General features: G+C 45.7%; 1 protein-coding gene across 1 annotated transcript in view; it reads left to right on the top strand.

Annotated features, from left to right (window-relative positions):
• Positions 1 to 16,604, top strand: part of MPC2 (mitochondrial pyruvate carrier 2) — a 157,273-nt gene that overhangs the window by 28,583 nt on the left and 112,086 nt on the right. Inside the window, exon 2 of the mRNA XM_069636470.1 lies at positions 13,545 to 13,585. Coding sequence (XP_069492571.1) covers positions 13,545 to 13,585 — 41 coding nt within the window. The remainder of the gene's footprint in view (positions 1 to 13,544; positions 13,586 to 16,604) is intronic.

The raw sequence follows: 16,604 nt of genomic DNA, 5'->3' as shown, positions 1-16,604 counted from the left end.
CACAAGCAACGGTTACTTCAGACTCCTCCCTTCTGGGGTGGGGAGCGACACTGCGTCACCTCGAGGTGTACATTTGTGGACCCCCTCAGGACAGGCGGTGCCATATCAATTGCCTGGAGCTCCTGACAGTTTTTCTGGCGTGCAAGACTTCTCAACCCTCCATCACCAACAGTCTTTAAATTCGCACTGAGCATTCAGTAGCAATGTTCTACATCAAAAAACAAGGGGGCACCAAGTCTCCCCTCTTGGTGGACCTTGCTATCCAAATTTGGAATTGGGCTATCCAACACAATGTCTGACTTCAAGCTATGCATATTCCGGGTCACATCAATGCGGCGGCAGACTCCCTCAGCTGCCAATCTGCAGCGAGTAAGGAGTGGGAGATGAACACAGATGTTCTCACCAAGATCTTCCAGCAATGGGGTACTCCAGTGGACCTCTTTGCGACATCATTGAACGGGAAACTTCCTCTTTATGCTTCCAGGCATGGGCTCAGAGTGTCTTCCTTGGGGGGGCCTCATTTGGGATCCCATGGGACTGCATGAAAGCTTACGCTTTCCCTCCTTTGCCACTGATTCATTGGTCACTCTGGAAACTCGGGCGTCCTCTTCATAGCTTCTTGGTGGCCAGCCAAGTTCTGGTTGTCAGAACTGCAGCACCTGTCGGTGTCCTCTGATCAGGTTGCCGCAGATTCCAGGCCTTCTTCACCAGAGCATCAGTTGTGGCCTGGTACCCGAGTTCCGATCATTGGTGCAGTTCAACCTGTGAGGACAACACACGTATAATTCAAGTGGCACGAGAGCTAGTCAGTGGCTGCGTGTTTGTCATTGGTGTCTAGCCAACGAGCTTGATCCAAGGCGTGCTTCTATTGAGTGTCTTGTCTTTTGTATCTGACCTTGCAGCCTGTGGCATTCATGTCTTATCATGCAGGACATTTGTGCGCCAGTACGGTTTACCTGTCTACCGACAGTTGGTCTTTTTCACTGGCTAATCCAGTCATCAAAAGACACTTTGCTGGTCTTCTCTATCCTTTTCTGCTGGTTCGGGCCCCTCATCCCAAAAGGGACCTGATTGTGGTTCACTGCTTTGTCCTAAGCCTTTTGAACCTGTGGCCACTACTGAACTCGAGTAAACTTCTCTCAACACCCGATTCTAACTTTCCACAAGGATAAGGTTGTGCTTCCTACTCACCCTTCCTAAAGTGGTTTCCGAATTCCATTTAAACCAGTCAATAGCATTACCAGTCTTCTTCCCGAACTCGGCCTCTGATGCTGAGAGAATTCTACATAACCTAGACGTCAGACGAGCTCTGAAGTTTTACATCGACCGAACAAGCAACACTCGGAAGCTCTTCTCAAATCTTTAAGTTTTGTGACCCAAAAGTGAAAACTGCCTCGATAGCTTCATGATTGAAGGCCTTCAACCACCAAAGGGCATTCATGCACTTCTAGTCCGTGGCAAAGCGGCTGCTGTTGCCTTCCAAAAATACATTGCTTGGGAGTCCATTGCCAAGGCAGCTACGTGGGCCTCACCATCCGCCTTTTGCAGACATTACTGTCTTGACCTGAGCTCTCGGGCTGATTCCCAATTTGGCCAGGCAGTTAAGAATTTGTTCCATTAAAGGAAATGTCCATCCACCCGTAATACCTATGGTCGGTGCTTGGGAATCTCCCACAAGTATGGAGTAAAGGGGATGGGACGTAGGAGTATGGCATGTTACTCACCGTAGTGACTACCTTACGCCTAGTCCATAGTCCCCTTTCCTTCATACACCCGCCGCCCCGTCTAATAAGTATCCTCTATTATTGCTAAATGGTCCTGGCAATAGAAAAGGATTGAAGGGTGATGCGCTCAGGAAGGCGGGGCTACGGTCAGAAGGACAAAGGTAATTTTTTGATGCTTTAGAGTGCTGCGGTCCCTTCCCGAAGGACGGAATGTCCCACAAGTATGGAGGAAAGGATTATGGACTAGGAGTAAGGTAGTCACTACGGAGAGCAACTTTCATTTCCCAGCATGTACTTCAGATGACTGCTTGCTCATTTGATGTGACTTTATGATTACCTCAAAGTCCTGGGTCTATCCCCTGTGACGTGTCTACTCCTCTCCTCCCTTCAGACATTTGGGGCCTGTTCATTTCTTCTCATATGGGATTCTTTGTTTCCCTTCCAATTCCACATGTCCCCTCAACTCCACTGCTCCGTCTCTCCTTCACCTGGCATTCCAAGACTGTCTTAAGCTCCTTCCATAGCACCTTCCTTTTTCTCAGCTGTCGGTCTCCTCTTGGCTATTCCGTAGTGCTGGCATTCTTACCCCCTTCTGCTCCGCTGATCTTCCTCATAGTTTTACCTGTTCCAGCTTCCTCCGAAGTTCTCATTTAGTGTTGGGTAGGGATTTCGGGGGGTGAATCTGCTTCAGTTTACTAGCAGCATCTCTCTTCCCTGCAGCGAGCCTGTGTCTACTTCATGTACCCCTTCTGGTCTGCCATAATCTAATTATAGCTCCGGTCAAATGATGAGACCGAATCATAACGCCTTCCTTTGTTGAAGTGATACTAGTGCTTCGCCATCTACATTTAGCATCTTTGCCGGAGTAGATTATTCCTGATTTTAATATTTTTGTACCCTGTTCTTTGGAATGGGCTGATGTGTATAATTGGGGAAATTCTGTTGTCGGAGAGAACCTTGGATACATACATTCTGAACCCAGATGTTCTGACTTGGTCAAGTGATTGGGAGGAAACGCAAGGCAGTGTTTCCTTACGTAATTTACGAAGTGTACTTTCAGAATCAACCACATGGTCTTATTGTTTGCATGTATGCTCAAAGATTCAACAATGGCAGAAACATGAAAACGTGTGCTCTAGCACTTTGAAGCATCCTTTGTGTATTAGATGTAATTACCAGTAAATATCTTAGACCAAATAACCGGACAGACCCAAAGAAGATGGTAAAATACTGCTTTAATCTCAATGAAGGAAAGCAGGGAGACGTAACGGCTATCAAAATAGATGCATGCATATTTCACACCTGCTCTTGTTTGTTGAGTTTATATACTTTTTCATTCATGATGTCATCCTACTTGGCATTTTGCAACACCCATTAACTGGAGGGATTGGATTAGGGGAGGTTGTCTACTTATAGAATCATAAGTGATATCTCATTGGCTGCCCCTTGTCTGTAGGACACGCCCTCAGCTATTTCTACATGCATGGTATACTGATTATAGCAGAGAATATGGCAGCAGGTTGGTAAATGCAACATTGTATAAAAAGTATGTGGCAGGCTTTGGTTGGCAAAGCCATCCAGCCTTGAACCTTCAGCTTGTTTTAGTAGCATGTGAGTGAAATGAAACGTAGGTGCTTGAGGTATGTCAATAAATTACTAGTATTCCAAATTAACCCATCGTATGTCGTCAACCTGATACTTTGCCATGGCTTCTGTTTGTAGTTCACCTCGTAGTCTGCTCACTGTTCTGGAGCATTCAAGGAAGTATGAGTAGACTGCCATTTCCTTCTGGGTTTTTAAATGCGTAGCTCTAGTTTTCGCCTTATGAATCATGTGTTGGGAGACCCAAGATTTTGTCCATTTCAGCATCTTATTTAGGACTATTTGATTTTTATTAAGGTGTCATTACCCGATCTGGCTCTCATAGGTTTTTGCCCTTGTGATCAACACTGAGTCTTGCAAATGTCCTTGTCTCGCCTAATCTTAGCAAAAATATATCTTGTGCACATCGTCTGTGCATTCTATCACTTTGTTCCTTGCACCCGTATCTCGAAATGGCTGCCTTGATCCCAGGCCCAGGTACACCCTTCTGCACACAAACAGGTTCTTCATCGGTTCTTCAATTTGCAATCCTAGTCTCGTCTTTTGAATTAACACTGTTGATTCTTAACACAGACCATCAATTCTTCCAATGGCCGTAATATATATATATATATATATATATATATATATATATATATATATATATATATATATATAATCTCTCGCATTGGCAAGGACCTTGGATTTGCAAATGTTCCTGGGTTTTATTTTTTGACAGGTGTCATAATGTAGGTACAAAAAATAGTGCTAGCCCTTTGAGGTATAACCTGTGGCCATGGGCAGTGGCCAGATTGTCTGGATCATACCATAAGGTCAGGATCTTGCTACTGGCCATGACCACGAGGGACGACCAATGTGGATAAAGTGGCCATGTCCACCTGGGACCAGCTATGTGGTAAAGTTATTCGAAAGTGGGATGGGTTTGAAAGGGAAATCAAATGTGTTTGTGGTAATATGGTCATAGGGTTCTCTCTTCGCCTTCTGCAGACTGCCATGGAAAGGGAAGAGGGGCTCTGTACTGAGCCCCGCTTTCCCTTCCCATGGTAGCCATTGTGGAAAAGGATTTTCCTTCCAAAAGGGGGATGCCACTGCTTTGGGAACTCGGGTTGCTAATGGCCTTCATCCCCCATTGCAGGTGTTGGAACGGGGGATAATGGTCTGGATCCCTCGTTATCTGCCCTCTCTTTGCTTGGGCCGATAACTTGGGCTGCCGTGCCGTTATATCCCGTTCCAGACTCTGGAACGGGGTATGAACGCCAAATTATTCCCATTAGCATAACACGAAATGTTGGAGAATCTTATTGAGTGTACTTTACTGAGCAATGTAAAGTAGATGAGTCTAAGATTTTTTAAGTTGCATTTTTTTTAACTATGAAAGGGGGTTCCTAAAGGAATCTTTTGTTGTTTTTTGATGTATTTTTCTTTTTTGCAGGGTAGGTTGGAACATGATTTAGCACGTGTTCCTTCTAAGGTAGGGGGCAGTGTTTCTCGTGCTCCTCGATTACAGCTTCAAAAGCACTTCGAAATTGCCTCCCGCTTCAGAGTGGTGTGTTGCAGTATATACAGAGGACTGTTGTCTTCGAAAGATATGGATCAACAGCCTCTTTTATTGCTTGCAAGTTAGCTGGTGGGATTGTGTGTCCCACAGACGTAGGCTGTGTGGTTACTGTATTGGTTGAGGAAGATGAGGAGGAAGATGAGGAGGAAGACGGCGTACTACTTGCTAAGAAAGCAACAACCTTTGCAGTGGTTGGATTTGGTGTGGTGGCGCATAGTTGTCCTGTAGGAGTACTATCCCGGTAGTCTGCGACTGAGTACAGAGTTGCACTGTGCATTTCACTTTGGTAGCTTTAGACTTTGGTACATTACCAGCAGTGGTAAAGAACTGCCACACCAATAATTCTCTTTGGGTGTTGGAGGTAGGCACTTCCTCATCTTGGTCCTCTTCATTGTCTTTGGAAATACTGCACTTTTTTGTTGTGTAAATTCTCCAGCTGGTGGTGGCTCTTGGGGAGGAGGGATGGCAATAGCTGATATCATTATTAAGATGAATAGCAGTTTTTCTAATATTCTCCCAAGTATGTGCTTTGTTTTGTACTAGATTAATGGATAATGACTATTCTTATAGGTGTTGGAGCTGTGCAAGGGTACATTTTGAGCGTGAAAGTTCTTAGAGCAGTAGAAGATGCAATTCCGAACTGTCATCGGAGCCGCTCGCGAAGTGCAGACAAGTCATGCCGCGCTTGTGTGCATGGTCTTGTGGCACTGTCCGGAAGATCCGCAATGACGTCGGACGTACGCAAAAACAGTGGAAAAAGTTGCAAAAAGTGTATAGAAGTGTTAGAAATGATGCTGGAAGGTGGGAAATGTCAAGAGTTTTAAGGTTAAACTTTGTAAATTGGACAAAAATGTTGCTATAATTGGGGCGGTAAGTATGCTATTAGTAAGTTGTAGGAAATTAGCATGCACAGGTAAAAACACATTAAATTCGCTGAAAAAACCTTGTTAAAGGGACGTTATGGTTACAAGTAAAACTGAAAAACCTCAAATTCGCCAGTTCTGGTAAGAGAAGCAACCATAATTCGCGCCACCACTGTGTACTGCTAAGACTAACGCCCAGGACATCAAAGATGACATCACAAATGTCATTGACATCACATGTGAAATTAATTTTAATGAAAAGTGCCTACAAGGCGTTGTGTTTATTATGTTTGTAACATGTCGGGGCTGATCGGGACCCATAGCTCTGCCACGCCTCAGGTGACCTGAATTTTTTTTAAAACAATTTTTTTTTTATTTTCGGCTGCCACAAGAGCAAGCAAAGCATAGAAACGGAACAAATCACAGGTGGAACAGTGACCGGTTTACCAATTCCCCCCTACCCTCAATATAGGTTCAGTGGTATTGCAGGTGATCAACAAGAACATTCAAAAGGTTCTGCGTCTGTGGGTTACAGGGTAGGCTTATTGCTGAAGAGTTCAGGAGAGCCGCAAGTCTCTCCTAACGCTCTCCCCTACGGGTTATAGCACCGAGCAGTTCTTGATGGCTGGCTTGTGGTATTGAGCGGCTCTCTCGGCTGTGAATTCGTGTGAAATGAAAGCCATAACTTCAGAAAGTTCTGGTATGTATTCATTGCTAACACATAGACCTTCTCCATTGCCATAATGTTCCACTTGCGTACCCACCACATCGCCACTATCAGACCCTGCATCGATATCCAGTTATGCACTAAGGTAATTCTCGTTGCTGTTAACATATGGGTAATAAGCGTTTCTCTCACTCCCGTTGCCCCATATACCCCTTCCGCCACTGCCCATAAGGAGGTCGACCTTTGGGCACTTTGGTAGTTGTGTATCTGAGATTTCTTTAATGTGGCTTAAGATTTCCTTCCAAAACTTGCTTGCTTTAGGACACGTCCACCACATAGGTGCCATAGCCCTCATCTGCCCACAACCCCCTCCTACACTCTTGGGACCTTGGGATTTGCCCTATGCATTTTCAGTGGAGTCCTATACCATCATAGGGGTATCTTATAAGCAGATTGTATCATGGTGCAGCATCTCAAGCTTTTCTGAGCCTTACCCCAAATTTGCCCCCATTCTTCCTCCGTGATGGGCATGTCCGGAACTTTCCCAGCAGGTCATGAATGGCAATTAATCTCCTATAGCAGCATTGTCCAATAGGCAATCTAGAGATCCCATTTTTTGGAAGCCCCTTCCTTCACTGTGTTCCAAACCCACCGGATTTCTGGTTACCGCTTCTCAGCACTCATTGGACGTACTCAATGTCTAATTTGGATGTAGTGGAATCTTTCGCTTTCAGGGACATTGAATCTAGCTTTGCAAGCCCCAAACTGCTTTGGGACCCCCTCATGAAAGAGATCCTCCATTTTACCCTAAACCCGGGAGTTGGGCCTGGAGCGAACTCACTGTTCTGACTCATTGGAGTGGGAGGACCCCTCCCCGGGCTAAGCCTCCTCGCTCCCATCGCCTTGTCCCAGTACTTGAGTGCGAGTTTTGTGAAGGTTAATAAGGCACCCCCAGCATCCCTTACTTTAACCTTCAAAAAGCCCAAACAGCCCAATGGAATAGTAGTCGCTTGCTGTTACAACTTGCAGTCCCTACTTGCTGCATGGGTGTTTTATGTTAAATGTTTTTCCCACTCCAGTGGGCCCCACCAGCCTCCTACCTCCCCCTTTCCCAGGTCCTCAGATATTTAATGCCTTGGATTTCGGGAAATTAATTCGGAATCCTTAGACCTCTGCAAAGTTTCCCAAGAGTTCCAGAGCGTTTGGCAGGAATTCCCCAGTGTTCCCCAAAAACAAAAGAATATCATCCGCATATAAAGCTGCTTTGTGTTCGGTTCCACCCCCCCACCACGCCCTTTAATTCTGGGTTTGCTATTATCGCTTACGCCAAGGGCTCCATGGCTATGCCGAATACTAATGGGGACAGGGGACAACCTTGTCTCGTGCCCCTTCGTATCGTTATGGGGGCCGAATGTTTCCCGTTTATGTATAGCTTCATGGCCAGAATCATACGTGTAGTTTCCCCGGACCCCATATGCGTCAGCGTAAGATTGAGATGGTATGGTTTGGAACTATCAAAAGCGCAAGAGGAGTCTAGTGTTACCACCGAGAACTTCTGCCCTGTCCATTTCCCCCACTCAAATCACGTTCACCGCCGTGCGGGTATTGTTCCGAGTGTGCCTATCCGCAATGAATCCCGCCTGGTCCGTATGGATCATTTTAGGAAGGCACCGCATCAGCCGAAGCGCCAACATTTTTATTAAAGTTTGGCATCGCCGTTTAGTAGCGATATAGGGCGGTAGCTCGAGCAAAGGGTGGGGTCCTTGTCAGGTTTTGCTAATAAGATTGTCATGGACTGCCCCCATATGCAAGGATATCTTCCCTGTCTGCCTTATAAAATTGAGGAGTCTTGTTAGTGGGCCCACTAGAATATGCTGGAAGGCTTTGTAGTAATCTCTTCCAAACCTGTCTGGGCCTGGTGTTTTATTTCAGGCTAGCATTTTTATACCCCTCCCTACCTCCGGAAAGGGAGCCTCCAGTTCCCTCGTATCCTCCTGTCAGTTTAGGCAGGTCACATCGTTCCAGGAATCTTAATTGGTCCACCTCTCTAAGGCCCTCATTGGCATAAAATGTATGCATGATCGCATGTTTCCCTCCTCGGCCCAACATAAGTGCCTCTCCCCATCCCTCAGCTGTGTTAATGTTTTTCGGCCTTCCGTTTTCTCAATTTGACTACTAAGAACCTATTGGCCTTACCCCCTTTAGTGTAAAATGACTGTTTGGTGCAAATTAATAATTGCGCCAATTTTTCTGCCAGATGGGTTTCTAATTTAGCCCTGACTTTCATTGGGGCCCTCCATGCCTTCCTCAAACCAGTTTCCTTGTGTACTGCCTCTGCTTCCTTTACCTTTTCTCTAGGGCCCGTCTCAAACTTTCCTTCCTTCTCGCATATGCCGCCGTTTGTGCAATAAACTCCTCTCATTACCAGCTTTGCTTGCATCCCACACCACTCCCCAATTCATTTCCTCTGTCATTCTCCTTGAAGTAGTTCCTTAATGTGTCTTCCGTATGAGCGCTGATGGCTGGATCCCTTAAGGTAAGGGGGTTTAAATGCCAAGACCTCTGCCTATCTGGGGCATCCATCCGAGGCTCGCAATGTAACCACTGGGACGTGGTCCGAGAGAAACCTCCCCCCAATTTCAATTTCTGTCACTTGGGGTATAAATGTGTCAGACAATAATCCTATCAATAAGAGAACCCATAATGCGTTTAATCCCTGGTGTGAGGTTTAAAAACAAGTAATGTTTCTATCAGGTGAAGCTCTCTAAGGAATTGGGCCAGCGCATGCCTATTCCTGCCATCAACCTGCATCGGCGGAAGGGTTTTGTCCGTTTGTGGGTCCATGAAACACTTAAAATCACTGCCCACCAATACCTGCACCACACACCACCCTGCAATTTTCTTCCATTCCCTAGTTGGAAAGTAGTCTTGATGTTTATTCGCCCTATAGATACCAGTTGGCTCCTCAACAGCCCCTCACTACTAGGAATCTCTTCTGGGTCTTTGTGGATGAACTTCTTAATAAAGGCTGTCTTTCGCCACCAAGATTGCTACCCCCCCTTCTCTTTGTACAGCCAGAGGCGAAAAATTGGCTAGGGAAACATTTGTGTCTGCAACGTGTTTCGTCTTTCTCTAATAAGTGGGTTTCTTGTAACCATGCCACTGAGGCCTGCAGCTCCACCAAACGACGCAAAGGATCGCCGCTTGATCAGAGAATTAAGTCCCTGAACATTCAGGGAAACCATCTGAATGTCAGAAGGCATCCTATCCCTCTACGGTGTTCTTGAGAATCACAAAACCCATCCTTAGCTACTTTCACCTACCACCACAACTCTACCCCTTTCCCTCCCCAAATTTAAGAAACCAACCCCCCACATCCCCTGACCCCAACAATCCCAAATAATTGTCCTAATTAGCCACTGTGCCTAGTAGTCACCCATAGCATTGATGGCTTATCTGCTCACTCAATCCCCTCCCTCTATTCCCTCTCCCCACCCCTCTTCAAAAGCTCTAAAATTACCAACTAGCGTCGTTTCGTCTCTCCTTCTACCCCCCATTGGTTTACCTCCACCTCCACTGCCTGGTCATGATCTCCACCCCCTCCCACACACTCCCACCCCTCCACGGTTTAACTTATATTTCCCTTTCAGCTGCGGCATCACTGATTTCCAACGCTCTCTTCTTCCCGGTGGTGGGTCCGCCTCTACCTCCTCTTGGACCCCGATCACCTCCGCCGACTAACCCTTCTCCTCCTGTTCCATGTTGGAGGACAATTCTTCTTTAGAAATTGTGAATTGGTGACAGAGCCATTCAAAGCGCAAAAGGCACATGGAAAGCCCCATTGGTACCAACTTTGTTGGATCGGAGCCGTCGGTCACTTCTCTCTTTTCCGTTTAAGCAGCGTTGCCTCTGCCAGGTCTTGAAACAAGGTCAGGGTTGCATTTCTGAAGCACACCAGTTCTTGCATTCGGGCTTCCCTCATAATATCATCTTTCACCTGGCACATATGCACCCTGGTGAGAACATCCGGAATGAGGTGGCTACTCGGTGTGTACGGTCCAGTGTCTTTTGGTTGCTTTCTCCACCCAATATAGACTGGAACAACCCCAGCACAAACTCCTAGGTCCTTATCTCCGATTTATATTTGGGATCCCCTGATCCTTATGTTTCTTCTCGATCTGTTTTCGGAGTTTTCCGGTTTGTCTAAAATATACTGCATTTGGTTTTCTACGGCCTCCACCCGCTGCATTCGTGTCTCTTGGTCGTGCTCCTGCTCACACGTGAGCGCCTCCAGTTGGTCAACCCTCCTTTCCACCGCCATGACGTTTTTTTTTGTTAATGTCTGAGATGGCCTTCATCAGGTCAGCTGTGCTATCTTTGTATTTTTCTTTTTTTTTTCGTTCCCTCAGCATGTCCTGCAAATCTTAGCGGAGGATCGTCCGCCGGTGTGGGGGATACTGGTGGAGAATGGATCTGTGCACTTGTTGCGCCCATTTCGGAGTCTACATATTCGGCATGAGTGCCACCCGATTGTGGCCCTTAAGTTTTCCTTGATTGCTGGCCATGCTTGCTCAGTGAACTCTTTTAGCCTTGCGTATCATCTTGAAATGGGATTAATTCCTGCTTAGAACCATTGTAAAGGCTCCAGCACTTGTCACCCCCTCATCACCTTACTTCCGTGAGTTGACTAGCCACGGTGAATATTGCAGATCGCACCCCTGGGACCACCCCTGGATCAGCTGTCAACCGCCTGTACACCAAGGAGCCACTTGAGCCCCAACTTCCGACCTTGTCAAGGATGCATCCCCCTTATCTGCCCACTCTGCCAATTTCTTTGGTCTGGTGGTGCGCACTTTTCACTCTTGCCACTCTGTCCTATGGTTCTGCAGCGTCTCCTCCTACCTGCTTACTCTGGGCTCCTCACTTTCCTGTCTGCTCCGTGGGTGATCCACTGTTCTTCGCCTGCTTTATTGTGCCCGTCCAGCTCCTCAAGGCTGAGAGGATATCGCCTTGTCCCTCATGAATGTGTCTGTCTTGTGCCTCAAGGATGGGCCCGCTCGCGGCAAAGATCATTCCACACTGGTGTGCGTTCTCTATGGCCGGCCTCTGCCGCAGCTGTCTGTAGATGTGCCTGGGTGAGGAGGGGAGGTTAAATTCTCTGCTTCGCTATGGTACTACACCATGTCCGATCTCCATACTAAGTCTTCCGCTCTTTTACATACTGTCGGTAGCGGCAAGGGTCTCCCACCGGGAAAGTTCCGCTCCACTCGGGCAGCAGCCTATCGCCTGCAATTGGATGCTGTGTCATACAGGGCACCGTTACCCGCGCATCCGTGTCCGCTGGCTCTCTGCTACATAGCGATGCGGGTGCTTCGAGGGCACGTTCCAAATATCGACCTGTTGCTGGTCCTCCTCGGGGGAGGGTTGGTGTAACTTCCTTCGTGAGCTTCTACTCTGTTCAGCCGCCACTAAGGAGCTCTTCCTTTGCTTCTGTTCGGGGATCCAATTCTTCCTCTGCCCTGCAGCAAACGGCTCCAAGTGGAACCAGGAAGTCTGTAGTTTGTGGGGAACTCTTTTCTTCAGGTATGGAACGATTACGTGCCTAGAAGGGGTGATAATACCACCGGGATGGGAACAGTGAACAGGGACTCTGTGGAGTCGTATCTTGCATCGTCTCTGGCTAGTCACGCCCCCAGATCTGCATTTTTTTTTGTTTGTCCACGCTCTAAGTCCTATATCGACAATCCCCAGCTGGTGAACAGGTCTATTGTCCCACATACATCTTCCCATCTTGGGGATAGTAAAACCTTGTTCCTGGAGGTGCAAGAGAACTTGTCCAAATGTTTTCTCGAGTACTTTCTTCCGTCTGCAAATTCTGCCATGTCCATCAAAATAGGCACGTAAGAAATTGCCAAGTTAGTTCTCCTAGTGCACCTCAAAGTCTCTGATTCCTTCTGAGAGTTAAATATATTATTTTAAAACTAAGTGTCTGCGAGGCACGTTGCAGATGCACTCCTCCACCAAGTGTATAAAAGAATGCAGGAAAGAATCCTTCAATTGGCTTATGGATCGTATGCTTGGACACGAAGCATTTTTCAATTGACCTGTTGCCTGATCACATACAATGTGAATAGCCCTCTATATACATTGAAGTGGTCTCTATGGTCCTGGTTTGATGCATGGTCTCTTTGTGTTTGCAGCATGTCAATAGAATTCGCAGGCCATGTAAAAGCAGGCCAAGTTTGCACATGAAGTTAGCAATTACCTTCTAACCAAATATTCCACAGTTGCAAATGAATCGATGCAGTTTCGCAACAGATAAATATCCTATACCTAAAGTGCATATATTTTCCTCACCATTTCTTGTCAGCCAACGAGTAGGGCAAATCCTGCACCCTGGTAACTGTATAATGGAAATAGATCACCATTGACTATAAGATACTGTTTAATTACCATAAAAGCCTGTTCTTCTCTTATGAAAAGTGATTTGGGATGTCAAATCTTTATTGGAATAAGACAATCCATCCTCTGTAAGAACGTATATCTATTCATTGTAGAATGTCTGTAGAATGTCTGACAAGGTAAATTAGTAGCGTAAAGCCGGTCTTAACCGAAATGACGGTGCCATCCTTACTTCCTGTCTTTGACCGCATGCAGTACAGTGAAGGAGGGTCTGGCGGGGCTTGCATTAGGCACAACATGGCAGTCCTGACACTGCATTGGCGGTGAGAAAAATTTGAGCTGTACCATCGCTGCCCCGGTTATACCTCAATGTTTCTACTGCACTCCACTATATCAGGGCGCTGCACTGCAACGTAAAGGAGAGCCACAAGTGCGAGCCAGAGCTCTGCAACCTGTGTGATAAAGCGCCAATGGGGATAATCAAAGCCATAGCACAATGTTGGGTTCTGCCCAGCTGTTTTTATTGGGGTCTCCCTATTTACTCCTAAGCAAATCTGTTCCAATCGGGGACTAATGTGTTCTTCAGAAGCAGATCTTCACTCACATACACTACCACCAATTGACTAAATTCTTACATCTGCAGTTTTGCAGCCAAACATTTCTCAGTATTCATGATCATAAAGCTTGTTTGTTCTTTCCGTTTTTAAACCTTTCATTCTTTTTTCTAGGTCCTAGAACTGTCTTTTTCTGGGCACCACTCATGAAATGGGTAAGTTTTAAAGATTTCTTTAGACAAATAAAGTGCCATTTGACGCTCTTACTGTTTGTCTATTACGAAAAAAAATAACTGGTACGGTTTAGAAGTAAATCGTGGTTGCTCTGAATTCTCTATCACTTTTCAAAAAGCAATCCTTCATTTGCATTACATCTGTTTTTAAATAACCATTTGGATTAAGCACTAGATGCTTCGTTTTTAAACCATCACTGTTTACTTCTGCAAATTTCTTTTCAGTGAAACAGCATTTTTTCTAACACGGTCAAAGACCTATAATTAATTTCAACATCATGAGCTATTGGCAGCAGATTCATAGCGCAACTTGTGTTAAGGATGAGATTTTTTTTAAACTTTTATTTTTATTGGCAGAGGTTTACAACACTCGTCAGAGCATACAATAAAATCGATACGTGTAAGAGACACAGTTCGTTAGCAGATAGAATAACACATGCACAGTGGGAGAAGCAGTCAAATGTGGGACATCGTAATATTTGAGATCAGTCATATGGGGCAGAGGGCGAGTCCTTTCCAGATGCACTCCCTGACTGACAAGGTAGCTATTAAAGGCGGACCATATGTTCCCAGGGCGAGAGTGAGCGGGGAGCATGTTGAGATACTCTTCCTCGCAATTTCGGGCCCATGTAAGTGCATTGAGCCACCTCTGAAAGGTTGGGGGGGGGGGGGGCGGAGGGGAGCTCTTCCAGCATTGTAATAGACTGCATGATAGCCAAGAAGTGTATGTTCAGCAATTTAGCCATACGTCTAGCCTCACTGTCATTCCACACCCCGAACAGCACCCCCAGCGGGTCAGGGTCAATCACCATGCCCGTGATGTCTGTAAGAGCCCTCAGAATCCCATCCCAGAAGTCTCTTAATATGTGGCATGTCCAAAACATGTGTAGATGGTCTGTGTCCTCTGAATTGCAGCGGGCACAGGTGTGTAGTATGAGCAAATTTGGAGATCTTGAGAGGAGTGTAATACAGCCTGTTCAGTAATTTAAACTGCATGACTCGGTAACGGAAGTTGAGGGATCCTCGATTAGTGTGGGAGCACATATTTTGCCATAATTGGTAGAGAAATGGGTTTTAACCACGTTTTAACAATTCTTGGTTATGTGATTTTTACCGACTGACATTAGAGTGGTACATTTCATTGCAGATATTTTTATTTTATCTGGTGTTGGGTTAAGCCAAGTCCCCGGTTTATTTTTACCCTTATAACACCACCCCACCCCTTTACCCGACTACCCTTTATATATTGTTTTTATGGTCCACTCTGTAATGTTTTAGATATATTGACTGGGTACCCAATTCTTTTGTAACTATACCATATCTGGAGACAGTTATGTTACCTGGTTTCATACTGTGCCAAATCACCACCGTAGTAAGTGCTGTGCTTTGGCTTTCCCGGAATTTGGTGCACACTAAATCCTCATTTCCCCCCAAAGGTGCATGTGCACATAAAGTGCCACATTTAACTCTTACCCCCACATCTCCATGTTGTAGTCCCAAATGGTATGACATTAAAGTAGAACTGTAATCATTCTGCATTCAGGGAATTTTCTGCAGTTAGTAGCTTTCTTCAGTGAGGGTATTTTAAAGGAATAGTTCGCCTAAAATGTTTGTTTAAAAAATAGATAGGCAATATAAAAAATATACTCGCACTTTTTTTTTATTTTTAATTCTTATGTAAAATTTTGAGCTATTCAAGCTCAAAATTTGCAAAAGCAAGCACATGGGCACATCCATTTTGTGAAATGGATGCCCGCCTGTGCTGGCTTTGGCTTTTGCGGCACTAATGAAGGAAAAGCCAGCCAGCTGTAGTAAACAAAAGCTACCACTGGGTGGCTTTTCCTTCATTGGTGCTGTACGCGGAGGATGGGGACCGGAGACTACAGGCAGAAAAGCTGCAGCTGCATCTCGGTAAGTGCTATTTTTTTTTATAAAAATAAACACTAGCTGTGTTTTTTTTTTTTTTTTTTTTCTGGAGGGGCCCGGAAAACTTGGAAATAAAACCGCAGCTTAAAAAACGTTTTATTTATGTTTAAACTCATGAAACCTTAACTCTCAAATGGTTTAATATATTCTCAATCTTGGAGGTCTACTGAACAAGCTTGGTGCAAACAGCCCTCCCCGGAAACATTAGCTTCCCACAAGCTAGTAACGAATTTAAGGTTTGCCATCGTGCATGCAAAATCCCATCACTACAGTAACAGAATTACGCATTCAAACTCAAGGGAACAATGTGCTGTTCTTACTGAATTTAAGAGTAAACTCGGTACTAAAATTGTTCTGCAGACTACTGGTGTCCAACAATTCATGACACCTTAACTGCCAAAGTAACTTCACAAATGCAGTCTGTGATGAAACAAAGGGATCTGTCTGGTGTCATGAGGGGTCTCTGAGACCATAGTACCTGCTCCACCTCCCTCTGGCAATGCCCGGCCAGTCTTATCCTTCTCTCAAAGCTCCGTAGCTGATATTACCCGGATTATGACCACCATGAAGCCTACACTTCATGTAAGGGTGACATTTGCCCCTCAAGGCTCCTGGTAAGCTGCCTCGGCTCCTGGGTGACCACTTGCTAATCTTTCTTTCTCTGAGGGGTGTGTCCCCTCCCATCTCAAAGATGATTGGATTCCCCCCCCACAATGAAACCGCCATGTTGGATGTCAAATATAGTCTCTCCTTCAATCGATCAACTTCACCCAGCCCTTCTCATGCTGCTGGACCTTTGACCTGGTCTACCAAGGTCCCCCGCACTGCCAGAGTTGCCATAGATGACGCCTGCTCCACACCAGTCACCAACCTTATTTAATATCTACATCCTTACATTGCTGGTGATTCTTAACGATCTGGGTGTCCTGTATCCCGACAATGCTGAGGTTGTCCTAAAACTCTGGTATTTACTCCTAGGTTTCAGAAGCCATGAACTTCATATATTCCGCCATCCAGGCCTAATGGTGGCCAATTCTATGGCCTTAACCCTGAGAAAACTTGGATATTAATCACC

Source organism: Ambystoma mexicanum, chromosome 7p (assembly GCF_040938575.1).
Source record: "Ambystoma mexicanum isolate Mex_15411 chromosome 7p, UKY_AmexF1_1, whole genome shotgun sequence".
In the NCBI taxonomy this organism is placed as follows: domain Eukaryota; kingdom Metazoa; phylum Chordata; class Amphibia; order Caudata; family Ambystomatidae; genus Ambystoma; species Ambystoma mexicanum.
This window is presented reverse-complemented; position numbering and strand designations above follow the sequence as displayed.